General features: G+C 40.7%; 1 protein-coding gene across 1 annotated transcript; it reads right to left on the reverse strand.

Annotated features, from left to right (window-relative positions):
* Positions 1-2,508: 2,508 nt before the first annotated feature.
* Positions 2,509-6,849, reverse strand: abhd13 (abhydrolase domain containing 13). The gene is made up of 2 exons (XM_080478120.1): positions 6,667-6,849; positions 2,509-4,128 (listed from the first exon to the last, which is right to left on the reverse strand). The coding sequence occupies exon 2, from the start codon at positions 4,101-4,103 to the stop codon at positions 3,048-3,050; it is 1,056 nt and encodes a 351-aa protein (XP_080334246.1). The 5' UTR covers positions 4,104-4,128; positions 6,667-6,849; the 3' UTR covers positions 2,509-3,047.
* Between the last annotated feature and the right edge of the window lie 19,780 nt (positions 6,850-26,629).

Raw genomic sequence — 26,629 nt, forward strand, 5'->3', positions numbered from 1 at the left:
CTATAGAAATGACTCATTCAGATGTCTGTTCACATGCTCCCGTTGACGTTGGAGTCACAGTGAGCTGTGATAGATGTACACACAGTATACCGTCACTGCGCAGATTCTTTGTAATCACGTGCGAATTCAACTCCTAGCGTTGAGACGATGGCCACCGTTTCCCAGTGATTCTCATTACAATCTATTCACAAGAACATATGAATATATGTCCCATTGTGCAGAAAAACCTGGCTAATGAGTTGTTAAAAAAAAAAAAAAGTATAACACATTCAGTTTAACTCCAGATCTTTACACCAAGAGGTTGGTGGACAGTAACACATTAGATTTTGATAAAAAAAAAAAAGTCAATAAACATTTTATGCCAAACAAATCAAATAAATGTTGGTGTAATGCAAACTAACAGCAGAAGTGTATAAAACAAAAAGCGAGCAGTGTATATTCACACGGTTGAATCAGAATCTCAGCATATGGATTTGATGTAATACAAAAAAAAAAAAAAAACGGCTCGGTGCCACCAGCAGAAGAAAAAAATAAAGTCACAAAAAGGAGGACAGACTTCCAAGAAAACTTTGTTTTGTTTCTAGTTGTAAAGTGTGTTCCTTAAAGACTGCCATTTACATTCATACGAGCCTCTAACCCAGAGAGCTTCAAAGTGTGGGAGGATGAGCCCGGCCCCACCATCATGCTCGGTCTCAGCTTACACAATAGAAGATATCATCCAAGTCTAATGGCTTCCTTATAATAAAATGCATACTCTCATGCTATGAAAAAGAAAATCCTCACGCGGCGGAAAGGAACCCACCCCACACGCTCATAACCACTGGCTTGAGACCACAGTTCAAGCCGTCATCCCGACGACTCGCAAAAACACTGGGGTCTTTCGGCGTCGTCAACTCCTTGTTGAGCAAACTCTTGGCGCAGAGCTTGGCATATGGCTGAAAGAGATCTGTCGGGTGTATTCACATGGCTTCGGTACCGCTGCGGTGCAGCGCGCTGCATTCAGAAAGCAAGAGCAGATAATCGTCTTTTAATCGTCAGGCTCTGCCTCACCTCATGGAAGACATGCGGGGAAAGGTTAATTAGCTCATTAAAAGCCCTCCGAGTGAGTAAAGCAATTGTGCCACATAAGCATGAAGTGACAGAACCCTCCAATTAACAATTACTATGCTGATGGTGAAAACAATTCAACACAACACTTTAAAACAAAAATGAAGACACCTTAGCCTTCGTCCTGAAGAGGTTCAGATTTCTCAAAGACCGGCTCAATAAAACACATTTTCATTGTTGTGGAGATCCATAAAAAGATTTGAATAACATCCCTTCTAAACATTTGTATTCTGAGCTGCAGAAAAGGTCTCAATAGAATATTCTTCACAAAAAGTTTGGTTACATGTGTTAGGTCAAATGCCAATTAGATCATCCTCACCGCTGTTGTTTTAGATATCGTTAGGAAGACTGATTAATCACTCCTGTAAAGACGGTGCCCGGTGGAATGGGCGACGCAGGTAAACATGTGGTTAATGCCCCGAAACAAACGGCTAAACTGGCACATCCTCCTCACACTTTGCTGTGGGATGTCCTCACATTCCAACACCAGATGTGGCGTTGTATATGTGACTAATGAGGCTTGTTGAACTGTATGTAACAGCCATCAGTAGAACTGAAGGAGAGAAAATAATTGAGATAGAAATATACATATTAAAAAATCTCATTTGTTGTGTAACTTGTGGTTTTTGTACTCGGTACAATTATGGTTTGGCACTATGTTTTTTTACTTTACATCTTCCTCATTTGTAAAACCTGCCGAAACAAGACTGACGGGCCTGCTCTCACATAGGATTAATCCAATTATGCCATAAAATGTAACGGATCTATCTTCCACAGCGACACTATTTGGCACCAAGTGAGGACTGTGTACTTTGTCCTTAATCTCTTGCCGTGGATTTACTCCAACAACGTATCACCTAATGGTCAGTGGGGACAAGAGGATTACAGCAACCAATAACTCAGTGCACCGACGTGTGTTGTCGTGTTGTATCAAGACAGACTTGGAGAAAGCTGAGCCGAGCAGTAAATGACAAACTCGATGGTAAAACTACAACACGGGAGTTGTGAGCGGGCCATTGTACCAGGACAGCTGCAACTCACCATAATCATAAAGAAACAGAAGTACTCAGACAGGAAATAAGAATTTAAGAGGCTATTTTTGGCAGGCAGAAGTACCAAACAAGCCGTCTCATCTTCTTCAGCGATTAATCTCTTGACAAAACTTTCGTGTATTTGACAGTGAGCTTTATGCCTCTTGAGCAGGCAAATTGTTCAATCAGATGTCCAAAACGGGTCAACATGCCCCAAGCAGCTGCATATACATGACAGTAATATTAATGACAATAATATTCTTTAAAGGGGAGAGAAAGAAAAAAAAAAAAAAAAAGTTTTTTTTTTTTTTTAATGCTCTCCAAAAGTATTGCTCTGAAAATGTTCGCCCACAAAATTAAACACTTGGGTAAATCAGAACAGAAGAGTGCAGTGTATTAACAAAGATACATATATTTACAGTAAAACCTTACATGTCACCAGCATCCAATTTTGTAAAGCAGATTCCTTTTTTTTTTTTTTTTTTGTAAATTATAATTTTAAAATCTATTTCGACTGTGACTGGGGCCCTTGTATGGTTGCAATGCAGATGTTTTGATGATTGTGACTCATGTCAGCAGACTTAGAAAATCAAACCACTTGTGTTCGTGACGCATCTGCTCTGGCTTCATTCATCAAAATTCATAAATACATGCATTCATAGCTGTAACACAAACAAACAAAAAATAAAAATATAGGAAGTTGTCACCCTCTCTTAAAACCTTGAACTCGTGAAAACTTTTTAAGTTCACAGAAAGGTAAAAAGAGTGAAATGAAAAAGAGAAAACACTCGAAGAAAAGCAATAGAAATGTACATTCTTTTCCCCAAAAGATAACAATGAAGTCCTTCCAGATAAACAACTCACTTTACCCAGCCCACATTCTGCAGTCACTTGTCTGCATTGGGGTTTTCAGATGATGGTGACACTGGCTGAGGGCTGGGCACTCTCCTCGTGGGCGTGACTCTTCAGCAGGTCTCTCATGAACTGCTCCAAAGCAGCGAAGTAGCCCTGACACTGCCACGTGTCATTGTGCGTCCCTTCTGGAAAGATGGCCAGGCGTTTAGTCCGAGAAGGAGACAGCTCATACAGTTGCTTCATCATAACGGGCGGGATGAGCTGGTCTGACAGGCCGGACACAAACAGCGACGGCATGCGACACAGCGCCACCTGCCGATAGGACAGGAACTGATTTCGGTAGCACCATAATGGCAGCAGGCGCATGGGCAGGAAGGAGAAGAGTGTGGCTGCCATGTGGGGGATGCTGAGGAAGGTGTTTTCTACAATGATGGCAGCCACACGGTGAGGGTTAACTGAGGCCAAGCGCACAGCCACAGCGCCGCCCAACGAGCGGCCAAACAGTATCACCTTTGTCTTGTCCAGGTCGGGACGGGTCATGACATAGTCCAGCGTGGCCTCGGCATCCAGGTACAGCCCCTCCTCGCTGGGCTCGCCGTCACTCTTTCCATAGCCGCGGTAATCCACCAGCACCACGTTCGCCTTTAGATTCACGAGCATCAGCAGGGCGTTTGGTACCCTGTGACCGATGTTCCCTGCGTTGCCGTGGAAGTACAGGATGGTGGGCGGAGAAGAGGAAGTGGGACTGCTTTGATTGCCAGAAGTGACTCCGGAAGGCGCGTCCCCGCCTGTGTACCGAAGCAGGATGAGGTTGAGCTTCACGCCGTCCTTGGTGCGAATGAAGACATTTTCGTGGGGGATTCCTGTTGGCATGGGAACATAAAGGCGGGAGGAGGAGGGCTGGTCGGGGAAGTAGAGGAGAACATCCTGGAACTTGTAGAGGATTCCTGCCACAGAGGCAAGGATGAGAGCGAGGAGAAAGAACCCTCCGTAGAGGTGGAAGGTGAGGATGAGGGCCAAGAGAGACACTCGACAGGCACCCCAGGACCAGGAGGCCAGAGCCAGGGTGCAGCGCTCCATTGCCCCCCACAACCTAAAGGGCTTCTCCATGGCTACACAAGAGACGAGTCACAATCTACAAAAACATGGGAGAGAAAAAACAGAAATGATCCATTTAAAAACTGTTCAGATTACAAAGAAACCTGACATGATAATCATACCCGATGAGTTAACGGTTTCCAGCTGAAACAAACACTCACACCAATTTATACACTTAATGCTTATGGACCAGAGTTACGGGGCTGCAGGAGATATGCAACACAGTATTTTGCATAATGTGACAGCAGCTCAAATTTTCAAACGACCTTCAGTTAATGTGTATCCATACAGGTGATGTACTCAGGTTGTGTAGAAAAAAAGTCAAACGTGTTAACAAATGTAGCGCAATGCAAAATCTGTCCAAACTTCAGAAAGACCCATCCTGCCATAATTGCGACCAACATTTTAAAAAACCCTGCGAACTGTTTACATGATCATTAAAAAAAACAACCTGAACTAATTAGACATTTGCTATAATTGGATCATATGTGTTTAATGCACATCGGAAAGGTGATAATATCTGAACAAAGACATTGAGAAAATCTAAATGTGTGAATGTAAGCTCTCCTAATCGGATCACTATTAAATCCGACACTTATTTTCATCACGAGAGAAGTCAATATACATTTTTAGGGATCTTTATTGTATGTGCTTGTGAACAGGCTCACTTTTGCGCTTGTCTGGCTCTTTCACTTCAATCAGAGTGGTGTGTTTACACGATGGTGGTGATTTACACCAAGGCACTGTGTAACCAACTTAAAGATCCAATATTATCCCAGGAGACCAGTGTGCACTCAGAGTGCGTGGAAATCGGATGTTCCAATGCAAGTGAGAATCTCCAGCTATTGAGCTTAAGTACTTAAGTTTTTGTTTCAGAGGAGCAAACCTCTTTACTTCTAAGTGTGGCCTGAACAACTAACACTATCTGCACTGGGCTTGTAGCCGATGCAAACCAATTTAACTCTGAACCATCTCTTAACATTGCCATAGCTATAAACACACAAGATATCTTCTCTTTCACTCTCACAGCATTCATACGCCTCTACTGCATGTCATACTTCCTGAATCAGAGATGGGTAATCATGGTCCAGGAGGGAAACAGTTGTGTTGTAGCAGGATACATTCATTCTGAAATTATGCTGAACTGAGTTTATTGACACCAGGTGTGTCAAACTGCGGTTGTCGAGGGGGGACATCCTGCACGTTTTATATATCTCCCTGCTTTAGGACATTAAATGTTAATGTCATCCTCAAGCTTGTGAACACCTAATATGGCACCCCTGATTAGTATGAAGCTCATTACTAGAGTTTGTTAGGCCACGTTTACACGTACTCGGGTATGTAAAAGACTGTGCTATTTCTCTGCATTTGGGCCTTGCATTTACACATAAACGCAGCTACCAGTCACCACAAACGATGATTTGTGAAAACTCCAGCCACAGTGGAGATTTGGAAAAACTCTGTGCTTCCGTCAGGATCTAAACAGCGGTAGGCGGAGATTTACGTCACAATATGTGACGGAAGCTTCATCGGCATCATCTGTGTGCGACCCGTGTTTACAGTTTGAACGCTCTGATGAAGACGGATAGTGAAAGCAGTGCTTGCTCTTTATTCGTTTTATATTCTAACGCCACATTTAAGAAGAGCTCCGCTCGTTTATTGGTCCAAACATACAACATGTTCCATTGAAAGAACAGGAAATAACTTTGTGGTTTTTTTTCATGCTTCTCAGTATACTGCCCCCTACAGGTTTGGCAGGTATCATAGTAGAGCTGAACCAAGTGTATATGCCGTAAATTAAGTTTTTTTTTTTATATGTCAGCGATCAGGTGTAAATTTCAAGTTGGAGAGGACTGTATATGTGATCAAGAAGTTTAACCAGGTGCCCTAAACCCAACCTGTCAAGTAAAGTACAAATGCTTCCAAGTGTAGGTCATACAGAGGGTTATTACACTTCACACAGACTTGTACACCACTTTACTGCTGGGAAATGAGAAATTATTGTTGACTTTTCCTGCGGATCATTGTGGGGGTCAATCTATCAATATTTAAAGAGCTTGAAAAAAGCAGTACAGAGAATGGCGTTGCATAAATGAAGCTAACTGAAACTCAGCTGTTCCCAATCAATTGCAGCTTTAATAAGGCGACAGCTAAACACATGCTTGGGCGACCCTGGCACGACATTTTACCGACAGCGTTAATTGAAAGACACTATTAATATCTTAAAATTTAAAAAAAAAAAAAAAAAAAAACTCGACCCCACCCACAGGCTACATTTAGATACAGGTGCTACAAGCTTCAGAATAATTTCTGAAAAGGTTTTGACAGATGGCTGGCTAAAGGTATTTAACATGCCAACGACAAGCATCACTCACCGCCATAATAAGCTGTCAAACCGCTGAAAATAAGCTCGATGTAAACCCATTTGTATCTGCGATATCTGGTGTCGAATCGAAGAGATACAAGCGATGCTAACTACAAAGCTAACATTTACTGCTATTGACGTTAGCGCTGCTATTTGAAGTTAGCCACCTAGCTATCTCATCAATGCTTAACAAGGCAGCCACCTACTCACCCTTCTCTCATTTTTAGCGTCTCCGTTGCATAAAATCTCTGCAAAACCGCGACAAAGACAGAACGCAGCCGCTGTCATTCACCACTGAATCTTATAACAGATCTGCAGTTACTGCAGCTAAAACGACTCAGTCCAGCAAGACCCGGCGAAGCTAACTGGCTAGCATTGCCGGTGCACGTCTCTTTAACTTCCGTGCAGCGCGCAGCACAAGAAAAGAGGTTCTGAAGAACATTTGTTCCGCACACGGTTTCTATAAAATAGACGGTGTTGTAACGTGTAAATACTAAAATGACGGCGATAAACAATAAAGGGAAAAAACAACCAAATAATAACAATGTACTGTACAGCAAAAATGTGGGGTATTTTGAATATTACAATATCTAGCGTTCACCCATCGTAAATAACATGTTATATAATATTTTGTCCACCAGGTGGCGGTCTAATAAAGTGTATAATGCTACCTAATTAATATGGTTAGACGGTTTAAACATACTTTTTGGACATGCACAAAGTCAACAACTGTTTTAACAAACATTTAAGCCATTATTATTGAAGTTATTATTGTCTAATTGATATAGTATTTTCTGCTTTATACATGGCATAGTTTTTACTATTGGCTTTGTAGTTTGAAGGGCTGAAAAGCCCTTCCAGGGACGAGAGTTACAAATTAGTGTCAAGCTATATACTCTATGTGCAACACATCAGATTGTTTCTATGTATATTGCACTGTCCCTGAAAAAGAAATTGAAATTGAAATTGGATCGGCGCCTTTTGCCAGCCAGTTTGGCCCACAGGCTTTATTTTTGACACCCCTGCACTAATACATAGGTGACAAATATGCCTCTCTTGGACTAAAACTAGCCCACAAGAGGGTCCAAACTGGCCTGAGGGATGACCTTTTAACACAGAACTACTGCATTGATGTGAAAGGCTTTCCCTCACGTTACAGGATCATTGAAAAAATACAATTTCCCCCCGAAGGACTTTTAGCAAATGTAAAAAAAACATGCCAATTTGTATTAAGATTTAATCAATATTTTAGTCATAGAATGATGTTAAAAGTGTCAGTATTTGGCCTGCATATTCAAATATGAGTCCTTTAGGCACCTCCTACTAAGGTAATCCATTGGATTGTCATGGTACTTACATAAATGACTATTTATTTTCTAAGTCCCCCCCTCAAAAGAAAAAAAAGAAAAAAAAAAATCAGTCAAAGATGTGATTCACTCACAAACAAATGAAAAAACGTTTGTCACATGATGTGGTCACGTGACTGCATTCCCCTCACCACCCTGTCAGGACACTTTAACCAGGTGGAGCTGCACCGTTTCAGATTGGTTCAGGAAGCCTGTGAACACACGTTCACACAGCCAAACAGGCGAGACAGCTGAGTTTAAATGATAAGACAATCTCCCTTGCTGGCCAAAGCAATGAGGCTGAATGAGCCATGTGTGTGAACGTTAGTTAATGAGCAGTTTATGCATGTGTCTTTTAGTTTGCTCACCCACTTGATAAGTAGTTTCTTTATTGGTGGGAAAAAAAGAAAAACAGCACTACTTTTAACTCATCCATTCTCGTAAGTACAATCCTATTAAATATGTATCCTAATCTGCTGTGATCGCATCAGTGATGGTCTTTATGTGTTGGTGAAGTCAGAAGTGACAGGTTTCCCACCAATGCAAAAGTGGGTCAGTTGTGTCTGTGAGGCCACACACACTCTGATTCTGCTGTTAGGGCAATGTCTTCGGAAAAAGTGCCTCTCGGTTATAGGTTTCAGTATGCTGTGCTCATCTTAACACTTTCATTTCAGATATTTGCTACTTTTGTTGGGTGATGTGGACAAAATGAGCTGACTTTGATTGTTAAAAATCACACTCCGCACACTTGCAATGCTTCCATGTACAGTCAATGTTGATCTTTTGAATTCATCAGAAGAAAAACCATTACCGACCACAATTGCAAAAGGACTACTAATTAATAGTTTTATCATATGAAAAAAAAAATGTTCCTCCCTTCCTGGTTGCCCTCTGTTATTGCTTTATTTAACATCTTGCTCACTCGCAATGTGACCTTGGAGCAGACACACACATTATGTGCAGACTAGCACAGCTGTTGGCCGTTCAGCTCTGTCCTTGAGGTTTGATGATTTAATTCTGTGTTGTTGAAATCAGCATCAGGACCTACATATATATATATATATATATATATATAGCTATAAAAAAAACTACAAATGTCTCAAAACATTCAGTTATAAAAGTTTTTTGCTTGGCGTATACTTGTCATTGCAGGGGCAAAAAGATGCCACTTGCATTAATTAAACACACTGCACACTGTGCAGTGTGACAACACGCTGTATGTTGTCACCATACATTATGTAACTGTCCGCCTGGGTCAGCTTAGTCACAGACAGCATGAATAAATGCCCCGGGGCACCGGCTGAATGAAGGCATCAAATGACTAACAAAGGCTCTTCCATAGGAATATGATTGCGTCGCTTTCAGCTATATGTGTTATTGCGTGTGTGTGCTGGTTTAAAAATGTACATAGACTATCAGAAATACAAATGTAAAAAAACTACTTATCAATATTCAAGGTCAAGTAAGCGTTGTGGTAGATTTGATGTCGGTTTTTTTTTTGTTTTTTACATTTGGTTTTTCTTGAACGTTGGCACTATTGGTAATGATGGTTTGAAGTATGTTTTTTTTCTGTTCTTACATCTCAGAAATACTTGCCTCTATTGCTGTTATTTAGCTTTCTTTATTCAGTATACATGTGCAGTTGTTTTTATGACATATTGTAACTGTTATGTTTGCAATTATCTTTTTCGCTGACAAGGCTTTTAAGCAAGGCATATTTATTCTGACCTGTTGCATTTACAAGAGATTTGCTCTCATATTGAAACATGAGAATATATTTTTCTGAAGGTCGACAATGTCATGATTAGTCATAAAGACATGTGACTGAAATTCAAGCCATGTTCCTGTTGTACTTTAGGTGGCAGTGTTGAGACACTTTGGTGCTCGTCTGTGTTTCTCGCTCCCTTTTTCTTTTTTCTTTTGGTTAGTAAATGAAGTGGTTCAGATTGAGCCCAGTGGAAAAAATCGATTTCATAGTCAGGTAGACTATACCACTGCATAGTGGCCAGAAACTTCATCCTTTGTTGTGCTGACTATCTATCTGACTGCTTCTTTAAATGACTCAACACACCACCTGGTGGCGTAAATGTGTATTGCAAGAGTGACGTTTCGGAAACTATGCAGACTCTGGTTGGTAAACCAACAAAATGTCACTTAATTAAGTTTTGCAGACTTAAAATAAGCTAAGATATTACATAGCCTACAAAACATTACATTTGTACTCTTAATGTTGCTTACTCTAAATCGATGAAGTGCGGTTAACTTTAGTAGCAACACACTTCATTCTTAGGCAGATTTTGCGATACGAGTGGTTGTGAAGGTGTTGGCAAAAGAGGCCCAAATCTATGTAGAAATATACATTTTGAAAGCTGACATCCACTATTTAAACCATGCAGCAGCAAAAGCAGCAGCAGTTCCTGCCATTCGACTTTCCCATACAAACGTACATGCACATATTTTCTCTCGGTGTGGAAATTAGAAGATTGAACACAGCCAGTATGTGGGGAGGTAAATCGACTGCTTATAAAACCTTTAAGGCCTCTACAGGCTCTGCTATTATCACAACATTACATGCGTCACTCTGCAATATTGATTTCTTAAACCTGGGCGTTATAGTGAGTTGAGTGGCTACTCAATGTCACTATCCGCTGAATGGAAAGTGTCAACCACTGTGATGTACATGCCCACACAACTATCACACATCCTGTATTTAAGGTATGCCACTGGTGCTGTCAGGGGATAAATAAATTGAACTCTCCAAGAAATGACCTATTGTTCTAGTGGTGTTTATACACAGGGAAAAAGCTCAGTATGGGAGTGGGCAGAGATTGTAGATGTGATGTGTATTACACTCGTGGTAATCTGCAAGCTGTGTTTTGGGCTGTAGCAGCAGTATGATACTTTCTTTTATGGCTTTTTCTGCAGCATCTCAATTGTTATCCAACTTTTAGTTTAGCTTAGTTCATAGCAGCTGGCCCACTGTGATGCATATTGGAGCAGTGGTTTTAAAACTTGTGAGGATGATCTCACTCAGGTCACCTATAGTCGCACCACCGTGACCCCGACTGTCATTAAATCCCTCTGACTGTATCACACCAGGAGGTCTCACCAAGAGTACACAATTTTCAGCTAGAACTGCTGATATTGAAGTGTAAACACACCGTTACTTGTTTCTGAGTGCTTTGGGGGGTTAATGTACATTCATAGATTTTTCTCCAGTTATACGGAGGATGCCGTTTGTGACAAAGTGGCCGTTTGGCAGGGAGACTCAAACCACTGATCTTCTTGGTTAAAGGCTTGCTTTCCTAATTTCTAGGCCACCGCTGCCAACTAAAGTCTTAAAATAGAAAAGAAAAGAATAGACATAATTTATTTATTCTTAAAAGGTGGTCCTGGTAAATATGAAGGTTCTTGAAGTAACAAAAGAGGAAATGAAAACTTGGGTTTATGTGCACTTCTACTTAAAAATTGTCGAGGCACAAAATTCTCTAATGTCACTGAAGATTGCCATTGAGCCTTGATCCTGGTTGGCTGCCTGACCAGATGTTTTATAGCAGTTATGTAGATGTTTGACAATTTATTTCTATTGGTAAGATTCCCTGCTGCACCACGACTGAAGTGAACCAAAATATTTAGGAAACTGCCTCAAAAGGCAACGTGTTCTTTTTGAGCTAAATCGTTAGGAATGAGTACGTGCTTCGGCTTGAACAGATTCACCGTGAAAATGATGTTCACGTTTAACCTTCATTCAGTATTGAAGTTGTGTTGCCTAAAAGAAACTCTGATACGCATTTGTAGTGCTGTGACATTTTACTGCACCAGCAGGCCTGCTTGACAGGAGGTGCAGTATTATATATGCATGGTTTGAGAGAACACACACACACACACACACGTCTCTTTAGGTTATAGGGACTGATGCATTCTGATGAATTCAGCTTATATGAGACTGACAGCTGGCAAGTTCACTCCCTTGCCTACGACTCAATTACCTTTGACATGCCAGTCACAACATCTATTACACACACATACTGTCATACACACTCATGCGCATGCACTCTGCAGTTCCACTCCCGTATCTTGCGACTCAATTACTTGAAATATGGCGCTCGGAACAGCTGGAGGGCCCAAGCTCAATAACGCATAGTCAGAATTGCAACAGGACGGAGAGTGAAAGTGATGACCTGGCTTGGAATATCATATCATCAGGCCAGGGGAACATGTTTATCACTCACCTCACGTATTGCCTCCTAGGGACACGAGAAGAGCAGAGTTTCACGTTCAGAAAATGAGAGATTGCACTTGGGCTCTGCGCTGCAGCCATGCTATTCATACCCATTGATATATCTGTCAGTCACTCCCTGACTGATGCTGTGACTTGTCGTGTGTAAGAGCACATCAAAGCATTTCTGCTGCCTCTGAGAAAGCCATAGTCAAGCTCGTCTGGCATTATCGCTAGTGATGCCTTGTTGATTTGCAAGCCACAGAATGCCATACATAAGGTGATAGATGCTGGTGTCCATGGCTACAATGTAAATGTGTCACCTTGGAGACAAAGCAAGTCAGGGAGGACAGCCACACAATGGCAACTCTCTATTTCAAAAACAACACACGAGAGAGGCCAAACACATCCAGGCATTTACTGGCAATGCAGGACCATACATTTCCATGTATAATCTATAATTAACAAAGTTAGAGCGACTGTAACTAATAATGCGGAATCACTGTTTCACTTGACAGTCAGGTTCACAGATTCAGATCCAAATAGATTCGTCCACATATAGCCGAACAAAAAGATGAACAGCCACGGCCAAAACTCAGCAAAGCTAAAGTAATGTATCAGTCAAAATCATATCATATCATTGATCAAAAATAACCAAACACTTGGGATTTCCAAGAGGAAGCAATAGGTAACATAACCAGAATGAACAGGTGAGGGTATTCAGTAGAGTAATGACAAGCTGGCGAACACGGACAGGATTTTAGACAAATATTCTTTGTAGTGAGGAAGTTTCAACATCCCAGTGGGAAAAATACACATTGTAATGAAACACTCATAGAATATCGCTGGATATTAATAGTTTGACTTGTAGTTTACTGCCTTAAATAACTGTTCAGTTTCCATGTATGTAGGTGAAGTTTATTGATGAAATTGCATAAACATTTCATCATTCTTTGGTATTCGACTTGCAAACAGTAGTCATTTAAATGCTGCCAAATGAGGAATTTCCCAAGGGCTAACATTCCGAGTAAAGTTAAGCCTTTATTTTCTCGCTTGGGAAAATTCATAGTTAATCATAACCACAAAGGATACGAAGACCAAAGTACTAGAATCAGTAGTATTTGCCCAAATGCCCGGTGGGAGTCAAGGAAGCCGCAGTAGTGACCTCTAACCTCGAGGCCACCACTGCCTCTAGTTGTCAGTTTTATTAATGCACAAATAAGGAGCGATCACACACAAAGTGCAAAAGATACGAACCAGACTAAGGCAATGTTTACTTGAAAGCTTTTCAACACATCAATTTGCGGTTTTGTTTCCAAAGAGTTTTCCCGTTTTGAAAACGTTTCCACGAAAACAGCAGAAATCCTGATGTAGTTTTCATGTTGGGCCACTAGTGGCTGCTATTAGTTGTTGTTGTAATGAAACCAAACTCACATGAGCGCATCTGAAAAACATGACTAAACAAAACAAAACATGAAGTTTAATGCCAGGGTTGCGGGACCAACTTCATATGGTTCTATATGATGTTTATTGTACAGTGGTGTACAGTGTGTAACTGCTCCATGCTCACAACCCCAAGCAGGAATCAATGAGCGCCCTATATGCTATACCTACCAGGAATAAATTGGGTGGAGACTGCTATACATCTCAAGCAGCAATTAAGATGCCTCCTGTGGCACATAGACATTTATTAAAGGCTACACTCCCCTCATTTCCCTTGCAAATAAGCCTTCTGTCACACCTATGACGATATCTATCACTCTAATTAACCTGCCAATATAGGTGTGTGTCGGATTGTATTAGTGTGTGTGTGTGTGTGTGTGTGTGTGTGTGCGCCGGCGTGGCCCATCTTGATAAAAGGGCAGGTTGTAGTGATGAAGAGCAGAATATAATTAATCGAGGGCAATTCAGTGAAATAATAGAGTCGCCAAAACAGCAATGTGCAGTTACAGTGTGTTAACATGACATGATTTCCAAATTGTGACATTTCATTGTGAAGTTTAATACTTTTTATGACATTTGAGGAGTCTGTTGCCATCAAAACTATGCAAAACCACCTGCCGTTCCCGTTTTCATTTGTCATTGTATATGCACAATGGTGTGCAGTTAAGATAAAAGGGAGTGAAAACAGTGTGAACAATGTTATTTAAACCAGAAACCACTCTTCTGGTCTTTGCCCGACCTCTTGTGGTGGCAGAAACAGATAATTAGCACATTTTGCAATTGTGCCAAAAATACAGCTGAAAGGATGACATTGAAAAAAAAAAAAAAAAAAGGGCTTTATTTAGCCTGAAGACCTTGAAAACTCTACATTGGTAACATGTCTTTTCAGAGTTGCTAAATCAAGCTTTCTTTTAAGTGGTTCTTCCAACACAAGCATGTATTCTAGTGACAATGTTTTAAGGCAATAAACTGAGGTGGAGAGGATGTCTTCAGCTTACAGACCCTGAGACCCTAAGTTATGTCGAACAACAGTAAATGTTAAATGTTTCAGTGTTTGTATGCATAAAATAGGATTAAGCTTTGGACGTATCCACTTCTGATTTCCCCCTATGCTGAGATAATCACCTGTTTTTCAGTGAGAAACACAAGAGTACTATTATTTCTATTATTTATAGTTTCAGCATTGAAGTAAAGCTGAAATGTTGAAGTATTCCTCTGAGGCAGTGGCAATGTTAACTGCCACCATCACATCCATCATCCTAATTATTTAAATTCATTATCAATCCCAGTGAAAGCATTGGAAAAGATGGTGATTATCACATTTGGGAATGACCTAAGCATATTTCTCAAAGAAAGACATGCAACCATGACATAATCTCTGCAGCAAGCCACTTCACTGCAAAGGTACAATATGAAGGGCAGGCTGTAATTATGAGTTTGATTTAGCTCGTGGAGACCAATCTGCAGAGAAGCTCAGCCCACGGCCTTTGAAAAGTGCAGCCTCATTGTTAGAGTCAAGTCAATATAGAGCTTAAGGTGAACGAAATTGTTGGAATTTGAGTGCGTATATTCACATAATCTGAATAGAAAATGCTCAGTTTAGAGAAAGCACACTTACTCTGAAGGTCAGTGAGACCAGTGATGGGTGATTGTTTGAGTTGTCTTGGATAATCACTCCTGACTAAGCTGATTCCTGAGCACGAGTAGAGTCTGGTCGCTAGATGCAAACTGACAGGGTTGTGATCCAGAATGAATGTTACAGTTTCATCCCATAGGTATGGAAATACAATTTGTTTATTTCTCATTAAATAAGTGTGTTTGCAAAAGCTTTTATCAGCAAATGTGCAAACACCAAGTTGGATAATGTTTGGGGGTGAGGGAGGAAGAGTTACTGCCTCCCCAATTTGATTATATAACATCAAAACAGTTTTTATATTATTAAGGTAGAAAACTAAGTACAAATCACTCGGGCCTTCATCAAACTGACTTTTAGATTTGAATCTGATCCTGAATGTTGAAAAAAAAAACCTAAGAACTCGTAATCGACTTCAGGAAGAAGCAGCCAGCGCACGCCCCACTTTACATCATGGACACTACAGTGGAAATGGTGCAGCAACGAACAACTTCCCCTGGTCTCTCCACACCTCCTCCATCGCCAAGAAGGCTCATCGGTGCCTGATCTTCCTACAGCGTCTGAAGAGAGCTCATCTGAGCACATCAGCCCTCACCACCGTCTCCAGAGGAGCCAGAGAGAGTGTGCTGACCAGCAGCGTCTCTGTGGCATGAGAGCAGCACCGCCTCTGACCGAAAAGCACTGAAGAGAGTGGCGAGGGCCGCCAAGAAGACCATTGGGGTCTCATTGCCACAAATAGGAGACTTTGCCCGTCAAGGGCTCTGAGGATCACCAAGGACCCCACTCACCCTGCCCTGGAGTGTTTCCTCTCCTCCCCTCAGGCAGGAGGAACCGCAGCCTGAGATGTAAAACTGCCCGGTTCAAGAACAGATTTTTTTCGCCCGCCATTCGTCTTTTAAACAGAGGACTGTAAATACTTATTTATTCTTCTGTTTTAACTTTTTTCCACTTATTTATTCTTGCACTGCATTTTAGGCACCTTATTTTATGTCAGGGATTCTTAAGTTATTTTATCTCCGTTACTTTTTGTGTGTTTTATCGTTGACCCTGCATCGAAATTTCGTTCTGCAGTGCATCACTGATGTAATTGTCAGAATTATAATAAAGTTTATCTATCTTTCTAAAATGTTTTTTTTTTCTTTTCTACAATTTTCATCACCATTACCAATAAAAAGACTAGAGTATTCAAGAAACTTACTAAAGCAGGGCATGACGAGAAAAAAAATTCATTCCATCTGACATCCTGCTTTTTTATACAAACTATAATATATTCGTATTGAGCAGAATTGAGGAGAACTTATGGGTTTGGCCTTCCACGGTCGCCCTTGTTTCTCATGTCTGAGGGAAACCATTATTTGCCCACGCCTGCTCTACATGAATGCCTCTGTATGTGCATTGCCGCAGCTAATATGCACACTGTGATTGGTCAAAGGCTGGCGTTGCCTTGAAAATAATGCCTTATGTGATTCAAGTGGAAGGGATTATACTAACCTATTGCTGTGTTTCAGCGGGTCGTGCACTAAAACAAATCTTGCAGCTCTGTGCGAATAGCCCAGTCGGGGTCAGCTAAGTCTATTAACACAAAAAATGACGTATCGAGTGCAAAAATAGCCAAGCAAGGTTGCTGCTAAGAAATTTAAGATCTGGAAGTGATTTGGGTAAATAACTTTAAGATGATTTTAAGAACATAGCAAAATTACGTTTGGCATATTCGGTCCTCAGTGTTGAACAAAGGGCTTTATATTAACCGGTTTGAATACAGACTAAAAACAAACACATTGTAAATGAGGTGACATAGAAAGACAAACCATTACAAAAAACAGAGACAATAACAAATTAGAAAAGGTTATAAAGTAAATGCAACACAAAAGTTAAAGATGCAGCAGCATAAAATGCATCAACGCTTTGCCAAAGTGTAATTTGCTGTGTGGGATGGGTCGACTATACCACTCTACTCTTCTATGGATCCCTCTACTTATCTGTTAATTGCTTTCACCACCGGGAGGGAAACTTTATATATTCTTCATATTACTTCCAAGGCTACTTGAAATTGAGGTAAATCTGAGCTGTCGCCTCTGCAGCAATGGAAGTAAAGCCCACACAAATGACAAATGTATTTTCAAAATTAAAGATACCGTTAATGCAGGATCTACAGGAAATGAACGTGTTGATAGAGGCTATTTGAAGGCTTTTCTCTGCAACCAAATCACTTTTAACATTTAGTATGATCAAGCAGTTTATTAGATCATTTTATTCATTTATTTATTTATTTATTTCCACTAAATCACAAGTTGTGATAATATGTGTATTATATTTTTATGCACTATTTAAAGTCTAGACCCCCATCGTTGAAAATCCCTCACACTGTATTCAAGAATTGCACAAAGGCAACAGCAAACTGGAAGGTCTTCAGCTTTGTTTTAACCCTTCATTGGGCTAATTAACATATTTATTTAACAATCAATACCGTAACAATTTTAGCCATTTTTAATCAAATAAAGCAAATATTTCCGTAACTTGCCAATAATGTAATGACATACCAATATACTAAAATCACAACGGCGAGAGTGCGTTGCAGAGTATGATTCCTCGATTAATAAATATAACCATCCCATCCACTACACCTTCTTTTCATAAGACAACTGGACAAAATCTCAAAAAAGAGCTTTTATTTCTGAGGAAATGTTGCTCTTTATTACACTATTGGCTGCAGCTTTTACAGTTTGAATAAATTTTTTCGAATGCTACCTCAATCATGTATCTTATTATTGGCTAAATGATATTATGATGATTAATACAATATCTTATTGCAATATAGGCAACTTATTACATTATGGATTTTATTACATTGGAAAAGGCCACAATTATTACATTAACCGCAGGTGTTACATTACTGGCCATTATTACATTATTGGTTGTTACAAGGACAATCTACACAATTAAATGGCGATGCTTAATATCGATATGAGTGCTGTTCTTTTCTTTTGCCTCTTCCGCAGATGAAGCTTGACCTCCCAGCAGGCAATGCATGTGACTAATGAATTTAAATTGAAAACAAAATATGAACAAAAATGTTACTGTCAGCACAGTGTGGCTGAAAGGAGTGTAAGGCACAATGTGTTTGTGTTACTTAATCGTACGTTGTCAATATTTTATAGCAGTCCAGAAGAAAATCTAATTTAGATTATGGATGTAGAACTATGTGTATGAATTATGTGTGGTTTTGGTCAGTTTAATATATATATATATTTTTTTATGTATAAATGTAACATAAAAAAATCACATTTTAAAACATATATTCTTTAATCACATTGTGATAACTTGCCTATAATGGAGTCAAAATAACCTAATGTGTTCTTTTAGGTGATTCCTCCAGATATCTGAGCTTTTAAACTGTTTGATTGTGATACCGGGAGCAGAAAGTAGACTTGATCAAGTTGGGTTAACAGATCTGGATGGTTCACAACACAACAGAAGCTCTTCAAAAGTGTTTGCAGATGAACCTATTCACAGCTTTGTCGACCAGCAGCAGCAGCATTTATAGCAGTGGTCTCAAACCTGTGGGAGCTCCTTGCCTTGCATGCAGCAGATGCCTCTCTGTTCAAACACACTGCACTTAAATGAATGGATCACCGCTAAGCTTTGCAGAAGCCCCATAGTGACTCATTCATATAAATTAGAGCCAGAAGACACCTACAACATGCAGTGCTGCAGCCTCCAGGAGTTGGGGAGAACTGATCCGGCACAGGCAATAAGGGACAATGAAACTGAGGAGAAATGTAGAGGCAAGCCCATGCTGTGATATACATATGTGACCCCACACACACAAACACACACACACACACACACACACACACACACGTTTTCAGTTATATGACCCTGTTGTAAGTCACTGCAATAGCATTTGCTCCGGCAGCTTTGTGATTTAGTGACAAGAGTTTTAACCTGTGAATCTGAACAATATATCACTTCCTCCCCTCCTCATCTTTCCCTCTTTATCTCTGCACTTGGCGCTTGGTTGTCATTTGTTTAAAGCTGCTCTTGCTCGCTCCCTCCCGCTTTCTCTCTCTTTGACACACACGCACACACACACACACACACACACACACACACACACACACACACACACACACACACACACACACACACACACACACACACACACACACACACACACACACACACACACACACACACACACACACACACACACACACACACAGAGGTAAACACTCACAGTCACCTCCCCTTCTCACCCCTGAGGCCCACACAGTAAGAGCTTAATGAAAAGGTACTTTACACTGGCAGCTGTGCGCTGGGGAGATATCTTTAAATGTCACTGTTAATGGGAGGAATTAACTGCAAGAAGGTTGTTCTGTGTCTGTGTGAATGTGTGGATCATGATAACGGTGTATGATATCTGGTTTAAGGAGTCATGCCTTATTTACCCTGCATTATGGGTACTGCACCAGTCCTCCACCCGGCAGAATATAGCTGCAATCCATCTGGCTGATTTATGTTTTCCAGTGCTCGGCTCTTCAGACCTCTTTCTGATTACAGTGTATCACTACAGCTATAGCCATGACCCCACTGTGATCTCATATTTTAGCTTCCCTGTATGACGGGAGCTCACAAAATCAGATGAAGCCGATCAACTGGAGCTGATTGATTCAAGTAAAGACATAATTTCAGCTTATCATTTATGCTATCAAATATCTCAGTGGTGCAATGCATCACAGCTGAAAGGACCCTGTGAGAAGGATTGATGTTTTTCCATGCGTCATTACTGAGTGGGCCTGTTTATAGTTACAGCGACTGTTCACATGCTGGATGGGAAGTTATTTTAAAAAATGTTAATGTGCGAACCTTGCAGATGCTGGGTAATCGTAGCTTCTGCAGTCGGAGTGAGATTTAAGACTTTCCGCGTTGGTGAGCGCTGGTTTCGCAGTGAGACACGGCCACCTCAGAATTGACCACTTTTGACCTTTTCCTGAACTTTACACTGTCTGTAGCAGATATTTACAGAGCCCCACAGACAGGAGCATGACTGGTGGAAAGAAAGAACATAGGTGTCCGGCAAAGGGGAATTAAAAGAGGAGGGATAGTTGTTTCGAAAGTGGGACGTTGTGTGAATAGATCTGTGAGAAAAGGCAAGGCTCCTTCATATCAAAGCCGCTATCAGGGCGCAGTTTTCAGAGCTGCTAATGGGCGAATAACGCAGCGCACAGTCACACAATCTAAACATTTCACTGAACTTGCGCTGGTGCATGTGGAAAACCAATTGCAAAGTGTTGCTAATGGATGGCGACCACCTCTTTGATTGTCTAAATTTGCCTTAGTTTCCAGATTACCGGCAGAAGCACAGATGTGTGCCGTGATCAGAAGTGGAGCAAGCTGCCACAGGGGGAGAGGGAGAGACTCGCACGTGACTGGTAGACTGCAGAGTGTGTCTGCAAAGTCATCTGAGGTCAGTCAGTCTGTGTTATGGGATAGATGACGCATAGGAAAGGCCTCGGCTGAGAGCAGCACAGTGACACACGAGTCCAGCCTTTTGCATTTCTGAATAATCAATTAGAAAAAGAGTGAACCTTGGCTTTATCTACAAACCAGAAAGCCAAATAGTATCAGCGGAGGAAATTAACCAAATTCAATTCAGTTTTTTTTTTTGTACAGCGCCAAATACAACCCAGTCATTTCAAGGCACTTTTATGGAGAAAAACCCAACATTTCCACATGAGCAAGCATAAGCGTCAGTGGAAAGGAAAAAAAAATCTTTTTTAAAATTAAGATGTATTTGCAGAACCAGGCTCAGAGGTGGCGGCTTTCCGCTGCTCCGGTTGGAGTTGGGGGATAGAAGGAGAGAAAATGATAGGACAGACAGATTGTTGGGAGGGTTTGTGTATTAAGTGCTACATCGTACCCATGGTAGCTCAGTATGTTAGCTCCAAGGCAACAGTGGAGCCTAAACTTTACTTTTCAGGTGCACACACGGTGAGAACAGACTGCACAACACTGCCCCCACAGGCCACCATTGGTATTACTCAGTCTCCAAAGCACAAGTAATTTCTCTGGAAATGCACCAAATTACTTGTGTATTGAATGCAGAAGACTGACAGGATGCCCTCCCTGTCCGTCTATGTATTTAGCCTTGACCATAAACGGGCTTTGACCTGGACTCGAACCGGGGACCTTCTTACTCTGAAGTGAGCATGCAAACTACTCTATGTGACGTCAATTAAATGCTTTAGATTTAATTCTGGAGCAAAACTGGCAGACTGACTGAATGATTGACAGGATGATGAATTCAAACAGATACTGTTTGCTTCTCAAGTACCAAGCTAGAAGTGATAACGCTGCCAAAAAGCTAAAATGGCTCATTTATCAAAATATGTATCATTTTTGCTGATATATCACAGCTAATTTAACCAATTCTCCCTGCAACTCATTTTTTTCTTTGCAATCAAACAGCAAAACCGTGATGGCATGAGTGAGACAGAGACTGAAGAAATGAATTGATGTGGACCTGTGCGATAAGCCCTGTGAGCTGTGTTTCAACACTGTGGCAGTCACTGCTTGGTGATGTTTTTTGAGCCTCGGCATACTAAACACTCCAAACAGGGGAGAGGAGGAAAAGGAAAGAGAGATGATGAAGCTGGGGAATTGGAGCAGAGCTAAACTGGCCTTGCTCCAGCCCCAAACCGAGCACAGTCTGGGTAGTCGCTGCATGTTTTGTTCCTTTAAACATGCCACTCCTATAAGAGAGGGGTGGCTGGATCTTACCCTTAAATACATGCTATTCTACGTGAGCCAGGATTTCACTTCATGCCCAGTTCTTCAAAGGCAGAGATACGCATCCCTCTCCAGTTTTCTGTTGGATCCAGGGCCGATGTATCCCCTTTCATCAGAAGGTGCTTTTCTCTGACGGCACAGATTAGAGTCAGGCAAATGCACTTAAAAAAGCACCAGGTTCATTTCTCCTGCTCACGCATCGAATCTTTACCATGCTTTGCATTGATAAATGATTCATCCATGGGCTTCGTTGTCATTGTCCTAAATAAATTGAGAGTTAAAAAAACCAAAAAAATAAAAAATACACTCACATCAGATTTGGAATATTGAAATAAACTGATTTGGAAAACTCCGTGCAGATGAAAAAAACAAACAAACAAACCTCAAAACAAATGGGAGAAGGGATGTATGACACATACACTTTAGGCTGGGTCTCTGGTTTTATTTTTGGTGGAAGTGTGGAGCTTCACTCTCTGCCCTCCAATTTCTGTAAACCCTCCCTTCTGTTGTTTACACTTAGGCTAAAGCTGATGTTAGCGGGGCTCGCACTCTCCATCTGGAAGAGACGTTCCCGCGGGTTTCGAGCTGATTAAAACACTCCTCCACTTCAAAAGCTCATCTAAAATGTGTTCATATCTCTGCTCTGATCAAGCAAACTATAGGTGGGATGCTTTTGATTCCGTCATTCATCATTTTGGAAGTAAATTTTAAAAAAGAAATTCGACAGCAGCGCTGTAAAGTTTTTGAATAAGAACAGGCATTGTCAGGATGGCAGCAGGTACAATGTTTTGGCCACTCTCAACATATTCGACATATATCTCGCTCAGGGGTGTCAAACATACAGACCAAAGCTCAAAAGTGATCCACCAGCTTTGCCCATTCTAACTGTGGAAGTTTTACAATTACAAGGAAAAACATTACCTTCAGTTTTTGAATACAAGTGACTGCTATTTCTAATCTATTCACTCTTTTGTTAACAATAGTGGACATGACACACCTCTGACACCACAACTGAGAGCTCAATGATAACGATCAGTGAGCAATGTAGCATTAGCTTGGCTCCGATGCCTTAATGTGAAGGTGAATTCATGAAAGAAATAAAAAAAATAAAAAAATAAAGCACACTGAAGGCTATTGTGAAAGACTATTACATTAGATAAGATGCTGTGTCGGAAAACATTTACTATCTTTCAGTAGATTTCGAGGGTCAAATAAAGCTTATGATCAAGTAATCTGTTGTATGCAAGAAAATACAAAGAGGAAATAGGACTAACAAATGGAGGTCACGTTGTAAAGGCCATTTCACTGTATTTTGCATCAGGATGCGTCATTTAAAATCGCATAATGTTGATAAAGTTGAAATAACATTTCTTTAACTATCTTGTTTGGGTTTTTTGAAAAATATTACATTAAATGGCAGCTCATTTATATTAACTGAGATCTTTTTCTGCGTGAAAAAAAAAGAAGAAAATATTTGCGGTTGTTTTTATTTTACACTCCAGATCACTTGTTTTGTTAGGGGTAGTTTGACACAAGTGATGTAACACATCAAAATGTGTATATTTTGTAAAGATATACAATGACTGGAAATGCTTTGAAGACATTCTATTATCAACCAAACAGAATCACATTTATTGCAATTAATCCACTTCTGTACTTAAATGGTCTGGGAGCAGTGATGGACAAAAGGACTGACCTTGTCGTCCACATTGCCTCATAAACTCATGTGCAGGTTTTAAAATCAATAATCATTAGGATGAGTGTACCAAAAGAATGTGCTATGTTTCTTTATTTCCTAAGTTTTTTTTGGAAACGTTTTCTTCAAGCAAAAATGTGACTGAAACAATAATATTTTCTTAAGCATTTTTAGAGCAGCAACATACAGTATTTTTAAAGTAGATCATTCCAAACCTGGAAACGTCTCTGGGAGTGTTATCACAGTGAACTTGTGAACTAACACAATTGTGAGCCATTATTCATGATTTCTATCTTTAAAGATAAGTGTCAAAATGGGATACATAGATCTCACTGGAGGGCATATAATCCTGAAAACTTATCTCATAGTTTTCAATATGATGATATTTGATATTTATAACAAATGTTGCTAGTTACTCCTCCAGATTGCTTATTGTCCCGTTTTCTATGCCTACTCTGATTAAATATGATGTGACAATTTTATATAATATAGCCAAACACAACCATTTCAGGCCATTGAATGAGACATATATACAAAACACAAGCAGTACCTACTTCAATGTGGCAAGTTGTCTGTGATTGTTAACACGTCATCAATGTGTGAATATGTCAAAAATAATTTCCCATTATAAATCAATCAATAAATAATAATACATTTCTTTTGCACTAAAACCACCAACACTGAGTTTTATCGTTTGCAAGGTGTATTTTTTCAAGCCACTTCTAAAACTGTCCACAGTCTAATGCCCTCAGGCATGTTTGGGAGGGTTTTCCATATGTGGGAGGAGCGGAACAGGGAGTCCGCTTCCCCTTGGCGTGGAGCTTAGCCCCGAGAGTTTTAAGGAGGTGGGCGGATGGGAAACATATCGGGACTGTGAAGACGTTTGAGTCGGGATGAGGTCCTGAGGGTAGGATGGCGCAGTTCAATGCACACATAAGTGAGGCTGAGAGACGGGTAGTGTTGTTTTCACATTCTCATCGGGGTCCCAGAGGTTCTGTTTACACTATTGAATGTCCTTCAAATCCTTGGATCCCAATAAAGAGCAGGTTAGAGTATTCTACCTTTGACGAAAGAAAGGCATGGACGAGCTCTTCATCTGCCAGGATAAGTAAATGGCCTTTTGGAAATGTTCTTAAGATGATGGAATAAAGTCTTACAGAGTTGTTGCATGTGGACATCACAGAGGCGAGGCGGATCCAATACCTCACCAACCGCGATGATGGCTGAGATGGTGGCACGACAAGAGAAAGCGATCCCGATGGGAAATGTGGAAGTTTGAACTGTTTACCTGGAGCAAGTTGAGCTTCTTCCAGACCTTTAACTCCTTGAAGCCCTCTGTGATGCTATTTTCTCAAAGAAAATGTTGATCCTTTTTTATTCTTAGGACACCAGCAAGAGTATCACTTGGGCTACTCGACCTACTAAGATCCTGCATAAAGAGTGATGAATACATAGCACTTTCAATTTTTTGGTAGTGATCAATGATAAAATGGGAACGATCGACATCAAGCACAAACAGGAGTATTAAAATGAGGGTGTTGCATGCTTTAGGGCTGATGCATGATGCAGAACTCTCTGCTGGAAATGGTTTGAAGTCTGTATTTGTTTTGCTTGCATGTGCCATGGGGTGATTGGATGGAGCACTCGGCACCGACAAGCTTAAATAAAACATGATTGCAGGAAGTTGGACATGTTGGTGGAGGAAGTTATCAGCCACAGCAAAGAAATCCATATTTTATTGGAATAAAAGGGGAAATAAAACATAATCTGGGTGACGTTTGATCACAAGAAGCAGACTAACAACAAAAGTGATTCAGAAAAAGATTACACAACCTAAGATGGGGTACAACCCGGAAACTATCTTGTGAAAAATTCTGCGAACAAAAGTTATAATGAGCCAGCTGAGGCAATGCCTCTTGACACATTCACAGCAGCGTTACCGCTGAAGGCCGACCTGCACCACCTTTAAAAACAGTCGCAATCATGAATGTTTTCAAATATTATAAATCTCACTTTGCGTCGTAGAAGAAAATTATTTGCATAAACTAATCCCAGTATTTGGTGCCATCTGGAACACGCATCAGATGATCCATATTCATGATGGCAAACACGTCAAATTGAGAGTGTGATCCTCAGTTCATCCCGTTAGAATATCAGCACACATATCTGTGCGCACAACGTCATGCTTGCATTTGTTTTATACGTGCTACCCTTTAATGGTCAGGCCCTCTCTGATGAGGATTTCTACCACATTCTGATTGTGCCCCGTAGAGCATTGCTCATGCAGAGGATCAGGAGACACTCTCAGGACTTCCGTGATGTTATGTCAGGGTAAGACAAGACAAAGACAAACACACACCCCAATGCACAAAAAAACCACATTTTGCACTCATTCAATGTTTATTCAGATAGATTATAGAGCTATACTTTCGAGATTTGCACCAATGTAAAAAATAAGTTTATAAATAGAATGTTTGAAGTTACATGATCAACACAAACACGGATCCTCTACAATGCATTTGTATTCTGTATGTTTGCTTGAAGGCGTGAACGCCGTATTCCCTGACAGACACATTTCCTTTGAAGCTGCAGGGCTGGGTGAGCGCAGAGATCTACATTGCACAATGGGAATACAGACCGGGAATCCTGGATCATGGATATGAGAATGGGCAGTGTCCTTGGGAAAGTGAGCTGTCTTGATAAGCCGCTCAGGGATTCCTGGAATGGAAATGGGATGAGTCAATCGATCACAACAATAAACCCTGAGGCTGTGCAGAGGTGGTACTCGATGGGGTGGGGTGGACCGCCTGATTGTATCTCCATCACTGTTCCAATCCCCCTCGAGTGCAATGACCACTTGAGTGGTCTGAAAAATGTACATTTGTTTCACCCGTTGACATTTTAAGTCGACACAGTGGGAAAACCACAGATGGTATTAATGGTAGCACAGTTCCATTAAGATCCCCTGTAAGCCATTATAGTGAGAGCAGCATGCACAGGAGTAGAACTGTAATCTGGCCATCATTAATACACCTCTGCTTTACCTG

The sequence above is a fragment of the Lipophrys pholis genome (assembly GCF_963383615.2).
Source record: "Lipophrys pholis genome assembly, chromosome: 13".
NCBI lineage: Eukaryota > Metazoa > Chordata > Actinopteri > Blenniiformes > Blenniidae > Lipophrys > Lipophrys pholis.